At 35.7% G+C, this 19,519-nt stretch overlaps 1 protein-coding gene and 1 long non-coding RNA gene across 3 annotated transcripts in view; one reads left to right on the forward strand and one right to left on the reverse strand.

Moving 5' to 3' along the window:
• Positions 1-19,519, reverse strand: part of ZNF654 (zinc finger protein 654) — a 90,352-nt gene that overhangs the window by 20,997 nt on the left and 49,836 nt on the right. For both annotated transcript variants that reach the window (XM_078358577.1, XM_008986450.5), the window contains exon 3: positions 11,959-12,040. Coding sequence is in view for 1 of the 2 variants with exons in the window: in XM_008986450.5 (XP_008984698.4) it covers positions 11,959-12,040 (82 nt within the window). In the remaining variant the exon portion in view is untranslated. The remainder of the gene's footprint in view (positions 1-11,958; positions 12,041-19,519) is intronic.
• LOC118149916 (uncharacterized) lies at positions 574-11,110 on the forward strand. The gene is made up of 3 exons (XR_004737671.3): positions 574-695; positions 7,411-7,474; positions 10,983-11,110. It is a non-coding gene; the product is annotated as an uncharacterized LOC118149916 (long non-coding RNA).

The raw sequence follows: 19,519 nt of genomic DNA on the forward strand, positions 1-19,519 counted from the left end.
GAAACTTCCACTAGCTACCTTAATCTGTAATAAACTTAGTTTCTTTTCCTGCCATACTGAAAATTTGTACTAGGACACTCTTCTGTACATTATTGTGTAAGAGGAAAGCCTTGCATTACTATCTTAAGTGTTGATATCTTACTTTTTAAACCAAAACAGAAAAGGAAAAGTGTGCCAGAGAAGATACCTCCTCAATAATAAATAACCTTTTAATCAAAATAGGGTTGCATGGAAATCTGTGTAAATGGAAGCACTATGAATCTGAATGAAATGAAAATTCCAGAGTAAAGCTACACACCACCACCTCCAATTCACTCATAAGCAAGCTACTGCTGCAAAGTAAGACAGAAATGTAAAGGGTCTTCAATGTGGCTAATCTAATAAAAATATGATCTTCAGAATACAGTCATCTTTATAATACTTTGAAATGAGAATAATAAATCTTATTATACTTTCATTGGTTACCTCATAGAAAAGCAGTTCATAAAGTTATAAAATTTAAGGATGTTATATATTTTCTTTTACAAAAAGGCAATCATGTTTGATTTGCCATTCTTTTTTTTTTTTCCTGAGATGGAGTCTTGCTCTGTCTCCCAGGCTGGAGTGCAGTGGCGCAATCTCGGCTAACTGCAACCTCCACCTCCCAAGTTCAAGTGATTCTTCTGCCTCAGCCTCCCGAGTAGCTGAGACTACAGGTATGTGCCACCAAGCCTCTTTTTGTTGTTGTTGTTGTTTCGTGTTTTTAATAGAGACGGGGTTTCACCCTGTTATGCAGGATAGTCTCAATCTCCAATCTTGCGATCTGCTCACCTTAGTCTCCTAAAGTGCTGGGATTACAGGTGTGAGCCACCATGTCTGGCCAATTTGCCATTCTTTTTTATGGTAAGTTCCTGAGAATATTTACCTGATAATTTCAAAAATTTATCATTCTGAGTTTGCCGATATAAAATAAAGGGGACAGTTATAACAATGAAAAAGAGTTACTGTTTTTCAAAAGAAAGTTCTTACAAAGAAAATCATTTAAAATGAATGTTTGGAATTTGGAAGTGTTTGCATTATGATTGCTGTTGCCAAAAATCAGTGTGTAACCTATAATACTTCTATGATGCCATTAAAGAAATAATTTTCTGTTGAAAAAATTTTCAACTCAAGCATTTTAATGACTTTTGAATTCATTGTTAAAAGTGGTTAGTATTAAAGAAAACAGATTGACTTTAGGAATACAAATTTGGTAGCTAAATTTCACTTTCACATAATTAACAGAAGGCATTTTAAACTAAGCATTGTGATTCAGAAAAGACAATTTTCTTTTTTTTTTATTTTGTTTATCTTTGGTTTCTTTTTATTTATTTATTTTCTATTTTACTTTAAGTTCTGGGAAACATGTGCTGAACATGCAGGTTTGTTACATAGGTATACATGTGCCATAGTGGTTTGCTGTACCTATCAACCCGCCATCTAGGTTTTAGGCCCCACATGCATTACTTATTTGTCCTAATGCCCAGAAAAGAAAATTTTCTATCCTTTTAACTTACGACCAAACATCAAAGTAAACTGAACCTAAAATTGAATTACTGTATCACTGTGATACAATAATTTTGAAAATTTTTCAAAAATATGGCATAATCACACTACTGTCACTTTATATTCTTGAATTTAAAACATTCTTTTAGTTTTATCCTTTTTAAATGTACTTATAGTATGAGTACATGTGCATAAGTAACATATACATAAAGGGGATATGTGCTCAAACTGTATTTTAAAAACTGTATACTATATCAGAAATCTGGAGCTTCCTGGTCTTAGGTATTATTTGTTTTTATATTTGTGTTTGGGGCTGAATATAAAACTCATCTTTGTCTTCCATTGATTATCATGTCAGTTTTCTTCACCATCTCCTGATTTGCTTCTTCCTTGCCATTTCTACAATTACCAGTCTAGTTTAGGCCTTATCAGCTACCACTCAGATCACCAAACTCAATTTCTTCATCCCTCCCCAACTAATAAGGCAGACTTCAGGTTTTAAAATCTTAGACCATGAAGCTCTCAAGAGAGCAGTATAAATAAAACATTTATATAAACCTGTTCTTTTGCCATACACATTACTGTAAACATATGAGCATATCATTATTTATAATAGATTAGGGAATATGGCCTTGAAAGAATCCTGGGTTGAGAGTAAGACTTAGGCCCACATTCTGTTTCTATCAACCTCAACTCTGTTGGGGCTTAATTTCAGATATGTAAAATAAGGGAATTGGATAAAAAACTTTTAAGATGACGCTGTCTCAAAATTATAAAAATGTGTGAATGCTTGTAAGTTACATTATTTGATTTTAAAAAATAAGCAGAATTATATACTCATTGAACTATTTAAGGATATCCTTTTTGGGACTTTTAAAACATGAATAGTTAAAATATGAATAATGATTCCTTGTTTAATAAACTTGATAAAAAGTAACAGATGTACATGCTACTTTAATTAGCAGTTTTATCTGAAGAGGAAGCCAGTCATAACTACAGTAAAGCCATCAACTAAAAGCAGTTATTTTTCAAAATTAGTTGATAGTTACAATCTAATGGAAGTACAACCCTATCATTAGCATTTTAAAATAAATAATGAATTAATATGGCTACCATCTTAATGTCACTGTTCCCACTACTGTCACCATCCTGACCTGACCTACACAGGCCCTGAAGCAGAATTAAGGTGCATGCAAGATTTTTTGAGCACAAGTTCGCATACAAAGAAATAAATATACAATTTGATTTAGCAGAAAGAATATTAGAGTCAGTCCAGAGAACAGGTCACAGTACTGCCTAGGCTAGTTACTTAGTCTCCCATAATGGTTGTTTGACCGATTAATGAATCTCTCTGGTACTTAGTCTCATCACTTATTTAAAAATGAGACTGAACTTAATGCCCTGTGCAGTTCCTTATAGCTTACATTTTCTATATTTGATCTGGAAGAATAGAAATTGTTTCAAGCACTAATATGCTGAAAGGTCTAGTTGTTATGTATTAGGACACTCTACATGATCTTTCAGTGAACAATGAATGCTTCAATGATGTGTTCTCAGAGCTAGTTTTGAAGTGTTAATCGTAACACTGATTTTTAAAAGCAGTTACATGCCTACTCTTGACAACACTAGACTGCAAGATGCTCACAATCTTTGTTTATGGTTGGATGTACCCTCTCCCGAAATGACTGTTCTGTGTCATTATTCCCATGTCCGGGTATTCTGGCCTTTCCTGAAATGCATACAGTTTGTTGACACTGACAGTCCTATCTTTTGGAAGCTTGCTCTTGATCCCTTTGGCTTAACTGTCTCAAGTTTATTAATTACAAATTTTATGTTTGAAATAACTGTCTCTTGTTCCTCTTCAAGATAATTATACAAGTTCAACGGCTGAATTGAAGTAAGGTTTTTTTTCTCAAACAGAAGGTTATTTTGAAAAAACACAGAAAGTGAAAATCTTTTTGATAGTGATATATAAGAATTATTAAACAGGATGAACCATTTCAAATAGATAAAATCCAATGGCAAAACATCAAAGCTTTACCCATTGCTACCCAAAAATTATGTAAGAAATACAATCATCATGAAGTGATTTCAGAATCTGAAACTTTAAGTCAGTCCTTCCCTCTCCCAATGCTAAATGTATGACACGTTTATCAAATATGTTTCTTTCATAGATAGTGAAATATTTTCCTTATACTTTTTCTCACAGTTGAGCATGTTTCAACTTTTCTGCATATTGTCAAAGTAGACTCTACAAGTAATGTTTGATGTTTTCATCCCACCAATACATTTACTGATTCATCCTCCATCTGACTTTGCAAGGTGGTAACAAATGGACTATGTAGACAATACACCTATTTCGTGTGTGTGTTACGGGAGGCACTGTTTTATACAAGGTGGTTAAGGAAGGATGTTAGTTTTTCTTTAAAAAAATTCACCTAATCTTTTTTATTTCTAATTGACAAGTAAGAATTGTATATATTGGCCAGCTGTGGTAGCTCACACCTGTAATCCCAGCACTTTGGGAGGCAGAGGCGGGTGGATCACCTGAGATCGGGAGCTTGAGACCAACCCAACCAACGTGGAGAGACCCTCTCTCTACCTAAAATACAAAATGAGTTGGGCATGGTGGCACATGTCTGCAATCCCAGCTACTTGGTGGGCAGAGATCACACCATTGCACTCCAGCCTGGGCAACAAGGGCAAAAACTGTCTCAAAAAAAAAAAAAAAGAATTGTATATATTTACAGTGTACAATGTGATGTTTTGACATATGTATACACTGTAAAATAATTACAACAACCAAGCTAATTAACATATTCATCACCTCACATACTTATTTTTTTATAATGAAAACATTTAACATTTATTTCTATAGTAGTTTCCGAGTGTACAATATATTATTATTAGCCATAATAACCATAGGTATAATAGACCCCCAGAATTTATTCATCCAGTCTAACTGAAACTTTGTACTCTTTGACCAATATCTCTCCATCCACTGCCACCTTCAGCCCCTGGTAACCACCATTCTACTCTTGGTTCTGTGAGTTCAACATTTTTACACTCTACATATAAGTGAGATCAGACAGTATTTGTCTTTCTGCACTTGGATTATTTCACTTAGCATAATACTCTCCAGCTTCATTCATCTTGTTGTAAATGACAAGATTGCCTTATTTAAGATGAAACAGTATTTCACTGTGTGTGCGTGTGTCTATGTACACACACATACACATATCTCATACCATATTTTTAAATATCCACTCATTTATTAATGGACACAGATTGATTCCAATGCTGCAATAAATACAGGAATGCAGGTATCTCTTTGACATAATGATTTCCTCTTTTTTGAATATACACCCAGTAGTGGAATTGCTGGATTATACGGTAGCTCTGTTTTTAGTTTTTTTGAAAAAACTCCATACTATTTTCCATAATAGCTTTACTAACTTACATTCCCATCAACAGGGTAGAAAAGTTCCCTTTTCTCTATGTCCTCACCAACACTTGTTATATCTTCTGGTTTTTGTAATAGCCATTCTAACAGGTGTGAGATGATATCTCACTGTAGTTTTTATTTGAATTTTTCTGATGATTAGTAATGTTGAGCATTTTTCATATGCCTGTAGCCATTTATATGTCTTTTTTTTTAAGTTCTGGGACAGTTTTGCAGCCAAGAAACATATGAAAAAAATTTCAACATCATTGATCATCAGAGAAATGCAAATCAAAACTACAATCGGATACTATCTCATGCCAGTTACAACGACAATTATTGAAAAGTCAAGAAACAACAGATGCTGGCAAGGCTGTGGAGAAATTGGAACGCTTTTCCACTGTTGGTGGGAATGTAAATTCAACAACTGTGGAAGACAGTTGTTGGAAGACAGTTGTGGAAGACTCCTCAAGGATCTAGAACCAGAAATACCAATTGACCCAGCAATCCCATTACTAGGTATATACCCAAAGGAATATAAATCATTCTACTATAAAGATACATGCACACGTATATTTACTGCAGCAGTATTTTACAATAGCAGAGACATGGAACAACCCAAATGCCCATCAATGATAGACCACATAAAGAAACTGTGGTACATATACACCAAGGAATACTATGCAGCCATAAAAAGGAATGAAATCATGTCCTTTGCAGGGACATGGATGAAGCTGGAAGCCATAGTCCTCAGTAAACTAACACAGGAACAGAAAACCAAACACCACATGTTCTCACTCATAAGTGGGAGTTGAACAGTGAGAACACACGGACACAGGAAGGGGACCATCACACAGCTGGGACAGTCGGGGTTTGGGGGGTGGCAAGGGAAGACAGCATTAGGACAAATACCTAATGCATGCAGGGCTTAAAACCTAGATGATGGGTTGACAGGTGGAGCAAACCTCCATGGCACATGTATACCTATGTAACAAAACTACACTTTTTGCACTTGTATCCCAGAACTGAAAGTATTTTTTGTTTTTTAAACTTCACAAAAGATGATACATCACAAAAAGAAATGTTTTATAAGAGAGGCATGCCTAAACTTCAGAAATGACTGTGGACCTACTTATCTTTCATTTGTTTGGCAAACATTTATATCGTACTAAGGGATTAACACTACTAAGTACTGGAGAGACAAGAATGAAAATCAGTCTCCACCCACTGGATCTAACCACAAAGAAAATACATGGGGATTAGTGCTTTGTAAGTAATGGTGGAAAAACTTAGCGGAGGGCGGGGGAGAGTCACACACAGTCCAAGTGTAGTTGAGTAGACCCAGAAGAGAGCTATCTGAGCCGAAAATATGGTAGCAGTTTTGAAAATTCTCCTCACAAAATGCCTTGCTCTTAAGCTGATATGGTTGTTTTCTTTAAAAGCCTTTTAGCTAGCACTACAAAGGCTGTTTTGAATACCAACATTAGGACTTTCCCAAATTAAATCTTTGGGAAACTTATTCCAGGTACTCCAGAGGAGAGTCATGGTCCAGGTTGTGAAGGTTTAGTGGAAAGTCAGTAGTTGTAAACACCTTCATCTTAGCTAAAAATAATAAAATCTGGCAGGTTTGCTGGTTTATGATGACTATATACTCTTATTAGGGGAGATCAACACTTGCCCCAGGAAGCAGGGTAGGCTTTTCAACTCCTTTCTTGTGGCTGGCTCCTTTGATTTTTTTCCACTTCCGCTATGGTGCTACTGCACTGAGACAATCTTGAGCCTCCTGCTTGGGAAATGATATCCCTTACCAAGTCCTAACTCTCTTTCCTGACTGACCCAAAGGAAAAGCAAGTAAAAAACAGGTTGTGTCTCAGGGAAAGAAGGCTTAACTAAGGCCTACTTCTAGCCTGAACAAAAAAGATCTTTGTGACTTATATACTGGCTCCAAGGGATAAGGATAGAATTTTATCCAAAGTCAGGGCAGGCTCATTAAAACATGTGCAGAGCTTTGGTAGTAAGATTTTTAGATTACTAGTTTAGCTGGCATTTCAGTTACTACCCTACAGTTGCTTTTTCCCCTTATTATTAAAAAATAAATAAATAAATCATCTTTGTTTCTCTTAATTTATAAAAGTAGCAAATGTTCTTTAAAAAACAAAAAACCTAACCATCTATTGGGCAGTAGTACTTGGACGTTCCAATGACATTTAAAGCTCAGTGTGTCTAGAATGAAACTTGATATCTTTCTATATGCTGCTCTTCCCCTTATATAATCACTGCTTACTTAACACAATGTCACCACTCTGTAGTTATTTCCACATAGATGCCCAAGAATACATTTGATCCTTCTCTGTCTTCCTTATCTCCATCCAATCAATACCATAACCTGAGATTTTAGTTCTAGATTATTGTGTGTTTTTTCAATTTCTATTTTGCTTTTCCAGAATCATTTGACATTAATGGAGTCTTCATGACAGCCATAATAAAAATGCCTTGCTTCTTCCTCAGGTCAGTCCTATTTCTTTTATTCTATAATGACCGTCTTTGTAAATCTTTATTTTGATCACCTGGCATACTACTTCCCTGTCCTGATAAAAGAACTGTCATTGGTTTGTTTCCAAGTACTGGAACTATCTATCTCTGTTGTCCTGTCTTATAAACTATAGAGCTTGACAGCTGTATTATTAAATCATATTTTTCCCCTTAAAAATCTCAAGGCATTATTTCTGCTGGCATTTATTACCATGGAGAGTTTTATTGCTGTCCTGATTTGCTTTTTTCCTTTGCGGGAATCCTGTTTCTTCTGCCTACATGATTCCTACATTTGCAGGAACTTTCCTTTATCCCCAAAATTAAAAAGGATAATCAAGATACATCTGTAAGTAATTATGAGCTGTAAATTAAATTATGGTTTAGAGATTATTTCCTTCATTAATTTGGTTTTTGCTGGAGTTAATCTGCTAATTGCCTTCACTGTACTTTTAATAGTTCCATCTCTATAATATTTAACCTCTACGTGTTCTTTGGGGTTGTCCCTTCTTTGCAATTTCACTTAATTTCATGGAAAATATTAGGAACTCAACATCGGCAAAAACATAAGAAATGCTTCAAGAAAAGTGATTTTTTTTTTATACCTCTTATCTTTCCATTTTTAACTGATGATAACTGAGGTATTTATCCTCTTTAGTCATCTTCATATAGAATATCTAGAACAGAGACCTATTTTACTAACAGGTGAATAAGTCTCTGTCAAATCCTTCATGTCCAAACAAAGAGAGGAGGAGGAAGTTTATATGTAGTACAGTTTAATTTGTTAGATCATGGCCTATCAGAGTAAAGAGGAAGCTCCAGTAAAAGACAACCAAGCCTCTCTTGTAAGACTGTCTTATCTTCGGGTGTTGGGGCTGGCTGCATTTAGTCTGGGTCATACCCTCATTCTCTCAATGGAGAATGCTCACATGAAAAGCATGTATCTTTCTTTCTTTCTTTCTTCTTTCTTCTTTCTTTCTTTCTTTCTTTCTTTCTTTCTTTCTTTCTTTCTTTCTTTCTTTTTCTTTTTCTCTCTCTTTCTTCTTTCTTTCTTTCTCTCTCTCTCTCTCTCTCTTTCTCTCTCTCTCTCTCTCTTTCTTTCTCTCTCTCTCTCTCTTTCTTTCTTTCTTTTTTTTTTTTTGAGACAGAGTTTCGCTCTTGTTGCCCAGGCAGGAGTGCAATGGTGCAATCTCAGCTCACTGCAACCTCCGACCCCCAGGTTCAAGGGATTCTCCTGCCTCAGCTTCCCTAGTAGTTAGGATTACAGGCATGCGCCACCACACCCTGCTAATTTTGTATTTTTAGTAGAGGCAGGGTTTTTCCATGTTGTTCAGGCTGGTCTCAAACTCCTGACCTCAGGTGATCCGCCTGCTTCAGCCCCCTAAAGTGCTGGGATTACAAACGTGAGCCACCACGCACAGCCCATGTATCTTATTTTTAACGTGGGTATAAAAATCACTCAGGATTCCTGTTCTTTAGGTTTTGCTGCATGCCTGATGCACTTCTTAGAATCAGCAACAAGGATGAAACTGACCACACCCCAAATTCCTACCATCTGCTACTTCCTCCAGCCTCTGTTGTTACAAGCAGGGGATATAGGGGGACATGACTGTAAACTATTGAAAGGTCTCTCTCTATATAGATTATCTTTTCCTTTCTCACACATTTCCCTATTTCATAACATTCAGTCAATCCAGTACTGTTTGGCCCATCCTTCAATCTGGTTTCATCCCTGAGCAACTCACATAAAGCCCCCATCCTAATTTCCAGCATTGATCATTATTATTTTCCCTCATTTTACATTATTTTTGTCATTTTATTGGGAATCTTGAAAACTGCTAGATCTAATGACGATGATGAGGCAGGTGCATCATATGAGAAATGTAAACAAAAATGACTGGAAGCAAAAGGCTAAGAAAGATAACTTTAGAAGCCAGTAAATGGAATGTTTGGCTCTAAGAATGAAGTTTCCTCTAGAAACAACAGAGAGAAAAAATTACAGTCAGTAGGTAAGGAGTTAAAAATTTTTACTTGAACAACTCAGATTTTAGGAGATCAGAAATTCATGGAAGAAAATAATAAATCTAAGAGCTTGGTTTTGTTATTATTGTAAAAATAAAAATACAGGTAGTAAGACTTGAGAACCCATGCCCTTCACCAGACAAGCTCTACTGCCTGCCTTAAAAACAGTGACACGATCATTTTGCCAAGAATTGTGGCACTTTACTCATTTCACCCATAAAGTGACTATGCAGCAAGTACAGTTATTGCCCTCATTTTACAAATAAAGAAACTGATACAGAAATTATGAAATTGGCCCAAGATGGCACAGTGTAAGTAGCAAAGCTGGTAGCAAAACTCATAGTCGAAAAACAGGGTGGGAAACTGAAGTTAACTCAACTCCAACAAAGAATACCTTGGTATTCAAAGTGTGGTCCAGGGGCTAGCAGCATCACGATCACCTTGGAGCTTATCAGAGATGCAGACTGGCAGCGCCCCTCCCACAACTACTGAATCATAATCTAAATTTTAACAAGATCCCCAGGTGATCTTTATGTTCATTAAAATATGAGTAGCACTGTGTTTGTCCTACTTACGGGAGAAGAGAAAGAACACCATCTTATGCTGGTATGAATCTGTATGAAAGATGTATAGAAATGAACCACTTGGGGAGCCATGGTGCACTTGCACTAGTACAATAATATATTTTAAATATTTCAAAAGGTGACATTTGTGTTGTTATTGAATTGGTCACTGTATTATCAATATCAGTCAAAAGCCTGGAGAATTCATAAGCTTGGAAAATACAAGGTTTTAGGGAGATATACATGATGGACTACATGTGGCCCTTTCGTTCCTAAGGGCACAGGCCTGGGAAGCACCTACAGCAGAAGGTCAGTTCAGCAAATGAAGGCCGTTTCGCTAGGTAAAGGTAACATGGGAACAAAAGGTAAAACCTCTCCTAGAAGTTAGGAGTTGGAGGCTCAAGGAAATTCTGCCACAAAAGTGGCAGAAATGGCAGTTTTTTTTTTAAATGTAGGGGGATGGGGGTTGGTTAGTGGATAGGCTTAGAATCAGCCAGGATTAGAGACTGGCAAAGGATCACAGCAGGAGATAGAAGTATGCAAAACTGTTAACTTTTCCTTGAGAAACTTATTATTTTCATAACTGAATGGGCATCCTGCTTTCAAGGGAAAAAATAAAGGATATATCCCTTCACAAATGTTATGTTTTTGATACATTTAAAATAGAAGTTAAATACTGTCCCTCATGTACTCCAAACATTTCAGTGGTTCTCATTATCGCTGGTCAACCAACATCTCTGAGTTATTTCACCTCCCCATTTCATACTGAAATATCCTTCCCCAATACCACCATGCTAGCACTATCCCTGTCCTCCTTTTATTTTTCTCTAAGGAATCTGTCACCTTATAAATATTTTTCATTTATAAAGGTTTGATTTATCATCTTTCTGTCCCTATACCAGAATTGTTAAGAACTCCACAAGAGGAGGGTTTTTGTTGTGCTTACTACTGTTTTTCTCAGACCTGAATGCACAGCACTGTAAGGACTCAATAAACATCTGCAGAGTAAAAGTTCAAGAATGAATCACCAAGAATACAAGTGTTAAAAGAAAAATGGAATGGAAAATTTAAGTTTTAAATACTTGAATATATACTCTAATTGGAACGTAAGTTCCATGATGGGTTTTTTTTACCTCTTTTGCTGGATGTAAGAATGGTTAAAGTAGAATGTTCAATATAATGTACCTAATACAACAGTACTGGTTGTCTATAAGCCTTTCTTTTAACACCGTGGTAACAAATACAAGATACGTTGTCTGTATATTTCAGTTCTAAATGGGTGGTTAGAGACACTTAATTCCTAAGGGGAACTCAAAGTACATCTTCCTTTTACTTCACCGAGTGGATCAAGGTTCCTTCCCAATAAGTGGTAAAGAGATCAAATGTTATTTCATCTATAGGAGAGGTCTTGAATCTTTTGTCATTCCCATCTGAATTTACTCTTCTCTCCTACACCAAGTGCCCCCACCTCAAAAAAATAAATAAATTTCTGCCTCCGAGCTTGGCAACCTTATTATGAGAGAGAAAATCAAGTACAGCCAAAGGAAAACTAGCATGGGATAGACAGCCTGCTTCAAGTCTAGCAAAGAAGATCATTTTTCACCAGGGCTAAGTTCTAGAAATCTACAAGGGTTGTAGAAGGCTCTTTTCTAGCAAATGTGGAATAGGAACTCCAGCTATGAACTGCTTGGGAATATCATTAAAAATTAATTTTAAGAGTTTTCTTATCTGCCAGTAATAACAGGACCTTAAACATTGCTATCTTAGCAACCATTAAAAACTTATAAGCAATAAATAACCAATAAGCTATATTTAGGGGGAGCATAATGGCCTATTTTAAATGTAGACAAAATGTGAAGTAGTAAACTGTTTTTTTACCTGGAATGATCCAAGAATATCCTTTAAGGGCTCTTCATAAAACTCATCTCTTCCAAAGAACAGCAGCAACTCAAAGAAACTCCTAGAAAGAATAAGCAAATAACTTTCATTGCTGGAGTTCTGCTCCAATTACAAGATTATCAAATAGTAACAGCTATCTAATATCAAATATTTGACTTAAAATTTTTTGATTTAAAAAAATTGTACTCATCACTAGAATTCACATTATATTTTCTCTAAGACTTTAAAAGAAGTGCCTTCAAGAAGAATACAAACAAATATACTTAAGTTTCAGAACTATGGAATGAAATAATTATACTACTCATGCCTACAAATGACCACACTGCAGTAAAATTTAATGGCATACAAAGTCACAACGATGATGGCTATACATGGAAGGATCATCTAAACTGAAAACATGAAGTCCGGCTTCACCCTAATGTAACGGGACTCCAGAGAAAATCCAAAATCTCATTTTTTTTCAGGGTGATATAAGAGTTGAATAAAATTAACACAAAAACATAAGACAAGTTAGAGAATCACCATAAAACTCTAGGCCAATATTTATATTATAGCATATACTAAAATTATATCTAATAAATGACATGTGGTTCCTCACATTAGGCTTACCTTGATTATCCCACTCATAACAGGATTGCTCAAATTCTGTAGTTCCTCCTTTTTAAATAAATTATTTGGAAAATACTGTTACTAAATACTTTATGTGCTTTTAATAATTTATGAGTTCATAAAGAAAGGAACATGAAAAATTATAAAATTATTTATTTAGCAATCCAAAGTAGTACAGGTAACAAATCCCTCTAAATCCTATATCTTAATTCATGTAGCAGATCCTCAAGTGTGAATACCTGAGGTTGTTTCTTTTTTAGTAAATGGTTTTTGCTTTTAATCAAATCACTAATAAAGACTAAAATTATAATATATAATATAGCTATTGTAATAATAAAGACTAAAATTATAATATATAATATAGCTATTGTATAAGCTTTGAAACTCTAAGACCTAATATTATACGCACTTATAAATATAGCACAATTATCATACCCCGTAACCTGATGTTTTTTTAAATCTGACTACTACAAAATCTTAAAATATCAACAGACCAAAAACTTAAAACCAGTCAAAAGCAAACTGATACACTGAGGATTCTATGATGATTTCCTTAATTTAAATGCTTCTACAAGTTAGGTTAAAAAAAAAAGTCAATAACCCAGGGGAAAACTGCAAGAGAATATTTCACAGGAAAGAAATGCGAGTGGATTTTTTTTTCAAATAGGAAAACAAGCTCTTATTCATTAAGCCAAAATTATAAAGATGAAATGCCCTTTCTCCTATCATATTTGTGAAAATAAAAGAGATGGTGTGTTCTGTGATGGCTTTCGTTTACAGAAACAGGACCTGCTAATCTTGTTGGAGGGAATGTAAATGGTCCTATACTCATGACAATTTAAAATGTACACATACCATTTAACTCAGCAGTTCTACTTACAGAAATTTCATCCTCTAAATATACATAGATAAGTTCAAAAACATAAACAATATATATTACAAATGGTTTACAGTAGCTGTAACTGGAAATACTCTAAATGTATACCATAGGGTACTAAATATATCCATACAATGAAATATAATACAAATATTAGTGAGAATATAGCTCCATCTATATGAATAGATTAAAAAAATCCAAGATATATTGTTCAGCAAAGACACAGAGACATATACTCATTACATTATCTTTGTGTAAATGGGAATGGAGGTAAGGGGTCAGGGAAGGAGGTAACATGTACACCAATACATAAAGTTTGTACACTGTCAGACTATCTAGCGGGATATCCAACAAGCTAGTAAAAGCAACCGACTCTGCAAAGGATAAATAAGAACTAGGGGTCAGGAATGAAAGGGATAATTTTGTGTTATTAATCCTTTTGTAATTATTCATTTTACTATTAATAAGTATGAAACAAGCCCAACATAAAGTACCTCTGGAATCTTCTCTATTCCTATTAACAAAGCACTAATTTACACCTATCTCATCTTTAAACATCTAAAGGACCTCCACTCTTGACATTCCGTACTTACTCAAAATCAACCTTCAACACAGCAGTTATTATCTTCCTAAAACGCAGAAATGAACCCACTGCTTACGGACTTGACAGACTGCTGTTTGGACTGTACCATCTAAAGCACAGAAGGTAGTGTGCATGCCCCACTACCACTTAGGAAATAACATGGTCCAACTCCATGATAATGATAGTAAAAAGAGAAAAACCACAAGCAAAATGATTGAATAAAGGCAGAACACATGGTTTAGCTACTTTTCCTTATAGGAAGCTTTAAGGAAGTCAAGTATTTATGAAGTAAGAAAAGGCTGAAATTACTGTAAGAATCTAGAATACATGTAGAAGTAGAAACCTCTCGTTTCCAACCTGTTGGATTTCTTGCTGACTGTATAAATGATCAACTAAATGTTTAGAGATCAACTTGTATAGCCCTCCTATGGAAGAAAACTCTGTAAGGTGCAGAGTAAATGAGTCCAAAACAGTACAAAGTAAAAGCCCAAAATATGAGTAACAGCCTACAATAAGGCTGGTAAACCACTGCCCACGGCCAAATCTGGCCCAAGGAAGGCCAGTGTTTGTACATTATGTGAGCTAAGAATGGTTAGCCATATTTATATTTTTTTAAGTCAAAAGAATCGTATTTCGTGGCAGGTGAAAATTACATGAAATTCAATCATCAGTGCCAATATATAAGGTATTATTGGAACAGGGTCATATCCATTTATTGACATACTGACTATGGCTGCATTTATACCACAGTGGTAGAGTTGCGTAGTGACAACACAGGCCTATAATATTTACTATCTGGTCATTTACAGACACATGGTCTAGCTGTTTGGGTTTGAGTCTCAACTCCACTACTTAACTGATTAATAACCCTGGGCAAGTTACTTAATACCTCAGTGCTTCAGTTTCTTTATAGTAATAGTAACCACCTCTTGAAAAGCACTTGGCACAATTCCTGGCACTTAGTGCTATAGATATTGGCTGCTTAAAACATATAGTACTACCATTATTATTAACATCACCATCCAAATTTTCTTCAACAATCTTCAGAGGTTTGTTCTGCTCCACTATGCGTATGTCAATTTTGTTGAAATATAACAGGCTAACTGTTCTTAAATTATGAATATTTTTAAAATATCTGATTAAAGTCAAAAGATTTCTTTCCAAAAATGTATTATTGTATCTAATATTTATCATTTTTCATGTTGAACATGTTTAATATGTGTGTACAGTAAATATGTTTAATATATTTATTTTTTTACCATGTTTAATATGTTAATAGTTTATGCATTTATTTATAAAAAATTTGGTTCATATTATGTTATGTACAGTTCATTTACCTAAACTGAAATAGTTATCCAGAATAATCCCAAACAGAATGATTTACAGTTCACTCTTGAACAATACATGTTTAGATTGTGTGGGTCCACTTGTAAACAAACTCTGACTTCTGCTAACCCTGAGACAGCAAGATCAAACCGTCTTCTTCCTCTTCCTCAGCATATTCAACACGAAAACAATATATTCACTATTCATTCAGTTAATGAATAGTGAATTACTTTCTTTATGGTTTTCTTATAACACTTTCTCTCTAGCTTCCTTTATTATAAGAATTTAGTGTATCATACATGTAACATACAAAATGTATGTGCAGCAACTATTTATATTATTGGAAGGCTCCCTACCAATAGCAGGCTATTAGTAGTTAAATTCTGGGGGAGGGTGGTCAGCACCCCAACCCCTGCATTGTTCAAGGATCAACTATACATACAGACAAACATAATTTGTGGTAAGACAAATACATGGTAAATGATATGCCTTTTGAATTAAAAAAAAAAAAATCCATGTTACATAATCATACCTATTTGCCTTTTATCAAATCAGTATGTTCCTATCTGCTATGCAAGCTAACTAACTAGAGTACTAATAAAGTCCCTATTTATGAAGCATATTATATTCTGTCATTTGGATGCTAGGAATTCAGACCATTATTTTCCCCCATGCAGTTATGCATCACTTACTGAAAGGGATACATTTGAGAAATGCATCCTTAGGCAACTGTGTCACTGTGCAAACATCATAGAGTGCTTATACAAACCTATAGCTAGTGTAGCCTACCATACATCTAAGCCATATGGTATATAGCCTATTGCTCTTGTATCACATTATTATACTGACTGTTATATGCAACTGTAACACAATGTTAAGTATTCGTGTTATCTAAATGTACCTAAACACAGAAAAGGTATAGTAAAAGTACAGTATTATGATCTTATGGGACCACTGTCTTATATGTGGTCAGTCACTGACCAAAACGTTGCTCTGTGGCACGACTGTATTACAAATGGTGATAAGGTACCAGACTTCCCTAAGATACACAGACAGACATAGAGTGTTTGATAATGATAAACAGAATTATTATTCTTTTTTGGATTTCTGTAGCATATTAGTAATTTTTACACTAAAATACAGGAAAGTAGATTTGTGCATTTATTTACTATAGGAAAATTCCACTAAATATGATACTTAACTATCCAAATAAAAAGAAATCCACTTACCAACTTAAGTAAAGGAAAATTAGGTCTACTCTACATGAATCAAACAATAATATAATAAACTTTTATTACCCACATTTTATTTAAAACACTCAACTTTTAAGAACTTTTTCTGTATATACTAACTGAAGCTTTGGTATCTTACAAAAGTTTCTATTCAGTCCTACTTAACAGTAACAAAGAGCATGTGAATGTGGGTAACGCTAAGATACTCAACCATTCTAATACACTTCAAAATATTTTCTTCAGTAACATTTTTAATGAGGGAGGAAAAAGTTAACAGTTTTGTTCCTATATATACTAGTGCTCACTTGTCCTCAGGGGATACATTACCAGACTCCTTCCCTCCCACTCAATTCCTGAAACCAAGGATAGTACCTAACCCAGTTTCCATCAATTTGAACATGTTTCTGTTCATGTCTCCCACTCACAAGTTTAATGCCTTTTCCATCTTAACTAAGCACCTTAACATGCACTGTGTGGCTTTAAATTTTGGAGTTTGAGGGGTGACAATAAAACTAGCATGAATTTATTTGTCCCTCATAATTTCAGAGATAGGAAATTTGTTGTCACTATGAGATTTTAGCAACCTCAGCATACAATTTTTTTTATTAAGTTGAGAACTTTCACCTTTTCAACGGAAGCACTTTATAGCTTCTCTTTGGCATATATGAATTACCAGTATTACTACTCTTGGCTTTGGAGCCACTATTAAGTAAAAAAGGGTTACTTGAACACAAGCACTGTGATACTCATGAGAGTTGATCTGATAAACTAGAGGGCTACTAAGTGACTAATGGGCAAGTGGCATATACAGTGTGGGTACACTGAACAACGGAGTAATTCACATCCCAGTTGGGATGGTGTAAGATTTTGTCATGCTACTCAGAATGGCCTGCAATTTTAAAATGTATTACTTCTGGAATATTGTATTTAATATTTTGGACCACGGTTGACTATGGGTAACAAACTGCAGAAAGTGAATCCACAGATGAGAGGAGACTACTGTACAGACAAAACTAAATAAACTACATTGTATTTTCCATAGTATGAATCACTAGGTACCTTGAATGATTCTCCCTCTGAAAACAATTAAAGTGCTGGATAAAACAGCTTTCCTTGACTAAAAATTCAAATAGCTACACCAGTATATTATTCCTACATTTCTAGACCGGACCCAGGACAGTTCAGCTCAGTGGGAGGAAGGGCAACAACCACTACCAAGGCAGTTCACACAGCAGCTGGGCAGAGCCTGCAGCAGCTCAGCAATGCCTCTGCTGCCAGACTGTAACTAGACTACTCCTTGCAGGGCAGGGCTTCTATGAAAAAAGGCAGCAGCACAACGGGAACTTATAAATAAAGCCAACCTTCCTGGGACAGAGCACATGGGAAAAGAGGTAGTTATGAGTTCCACTGCAGCAGACTTAAAAGTACTTGCCCAGCAGCTCTGCACAGAACAGAGCTCTCAATACAGCACTTGAGCTCTTATAAGGGACAGACTGTCTCCTCGAGCAGCTCCCCCCAACTCCTATACCCAAAGAGACACCTCATAAAGGACAGCTCAGGCCTACATCTGGCAGGTACCCTTCTGGGACAAAGATAACAAAAGAAGAAACCAGCAGCAACCCTTACTGTTCTGCAGCCCCTGCAGGTGATCCCCAGGCAAGCAGTGTCTGGATTGGACCTCCAGCAGTCCTGCAGCAGAGGAGCCTGACTGTTAGAAGGAAAACTAAAAAACAGAAAGAAATAACTTCATCATCAATAAAAAGGATGTCCACTCAGCGACCCCATCCAAAAGTCACCAACTACAAAGACCACAGGTAGATACATCCACTAAGATGGGAAGAAAACAGCTCAAAAAGGATGAAAAGACCACAAATCAGAACGTCTCTCCTCCTCCAAAGGAACACGACTCCTCACCAGCTAGGGATCACATAAGGATGCAGAATTAATCTGATGAATTCACAGAAACAGGCTTCAATAAACTTCCCAGAGCTAAAAGAACATGTGCTAACCCAATGCAAAGAAACTAAGAACCTGGAAAAAAGGTTAGATGAGATGCTAACTAGAATAAACAGCTTAGAGAAGAATATAAACGACTTGATGGAGCTGAAAAATACAGCATGAGAACTTTGCAAAGCATACACAAGTTTTAATACCTGAATCAACCAAGCAGAAGAAACAATATCAGAGATTGAAGATCAACTCAACAAATAAAACGAGAAGGCAAGAATAGAGAAAAAAGTGAAAAGAAATGAACAAAGCCTCCAAGAAATATGGGATTATGTGAAAAGACCTAATCTACATTTGAGTGTACCTGAATGTGGTGGAGAGAATGAATCCAAGCTAGAAAACGCTCTTCAGGATATTATCCAGGCAAACTTCCCCAACCTAACAAGGCAGGCCAATATTCAAGTCCAGGAAATACAGAGAACACCACAAAGATATTCCTCAAGAAGAGCAATCCCAAGGCATATAATCATCAGATTCACCAGGGTTGAAATGAAGGAAAAACTGTTAAGGGCAGCCGGAAAGGTCGGGTTACCCACAAAGGGAAGCCCATCAGACTCACAGTGGATCTCTCCACAGAAACCCAACAAGCCAGAAGAAATTGGGGGCCAATATTCAACATCCTTAAAGAAAAGAAGTTTCAACCTAGAATTTCATATCCAGCCAAACTAAGCTTCATAAGCAAAGGAGACAGAAAATCCTTTATGGAAAAGCAATTGCTGAGAGATTTCATCACCACCAGGCCTGCCTTACAAGAGCTCCTGAAAGAAGCACTAAACGAGGAAAGGAACAAGCAGTACCAGCCACTCCAAAAATGTACCAAATGGTAAAGACCATCGACACAATGAAAAAAATGCATCAACTAACAGACAAAACATCCCGCTAGCATCAAAATGGCAGGATCAAATT

Source organism: Callithrix jacchus, chromosome 21 (assembly GCF_049354715.1).
Source record: "Callithrix jacchus isolate 240 chromosome 21, calJac240_pri, whole genome shotgun sequence".
Lineage (NCBI taxonomy): Eukaryota > Metazoa > Chordata > Mammalia > Primates > Cebidae > Callithrix > Callithrix jacchus.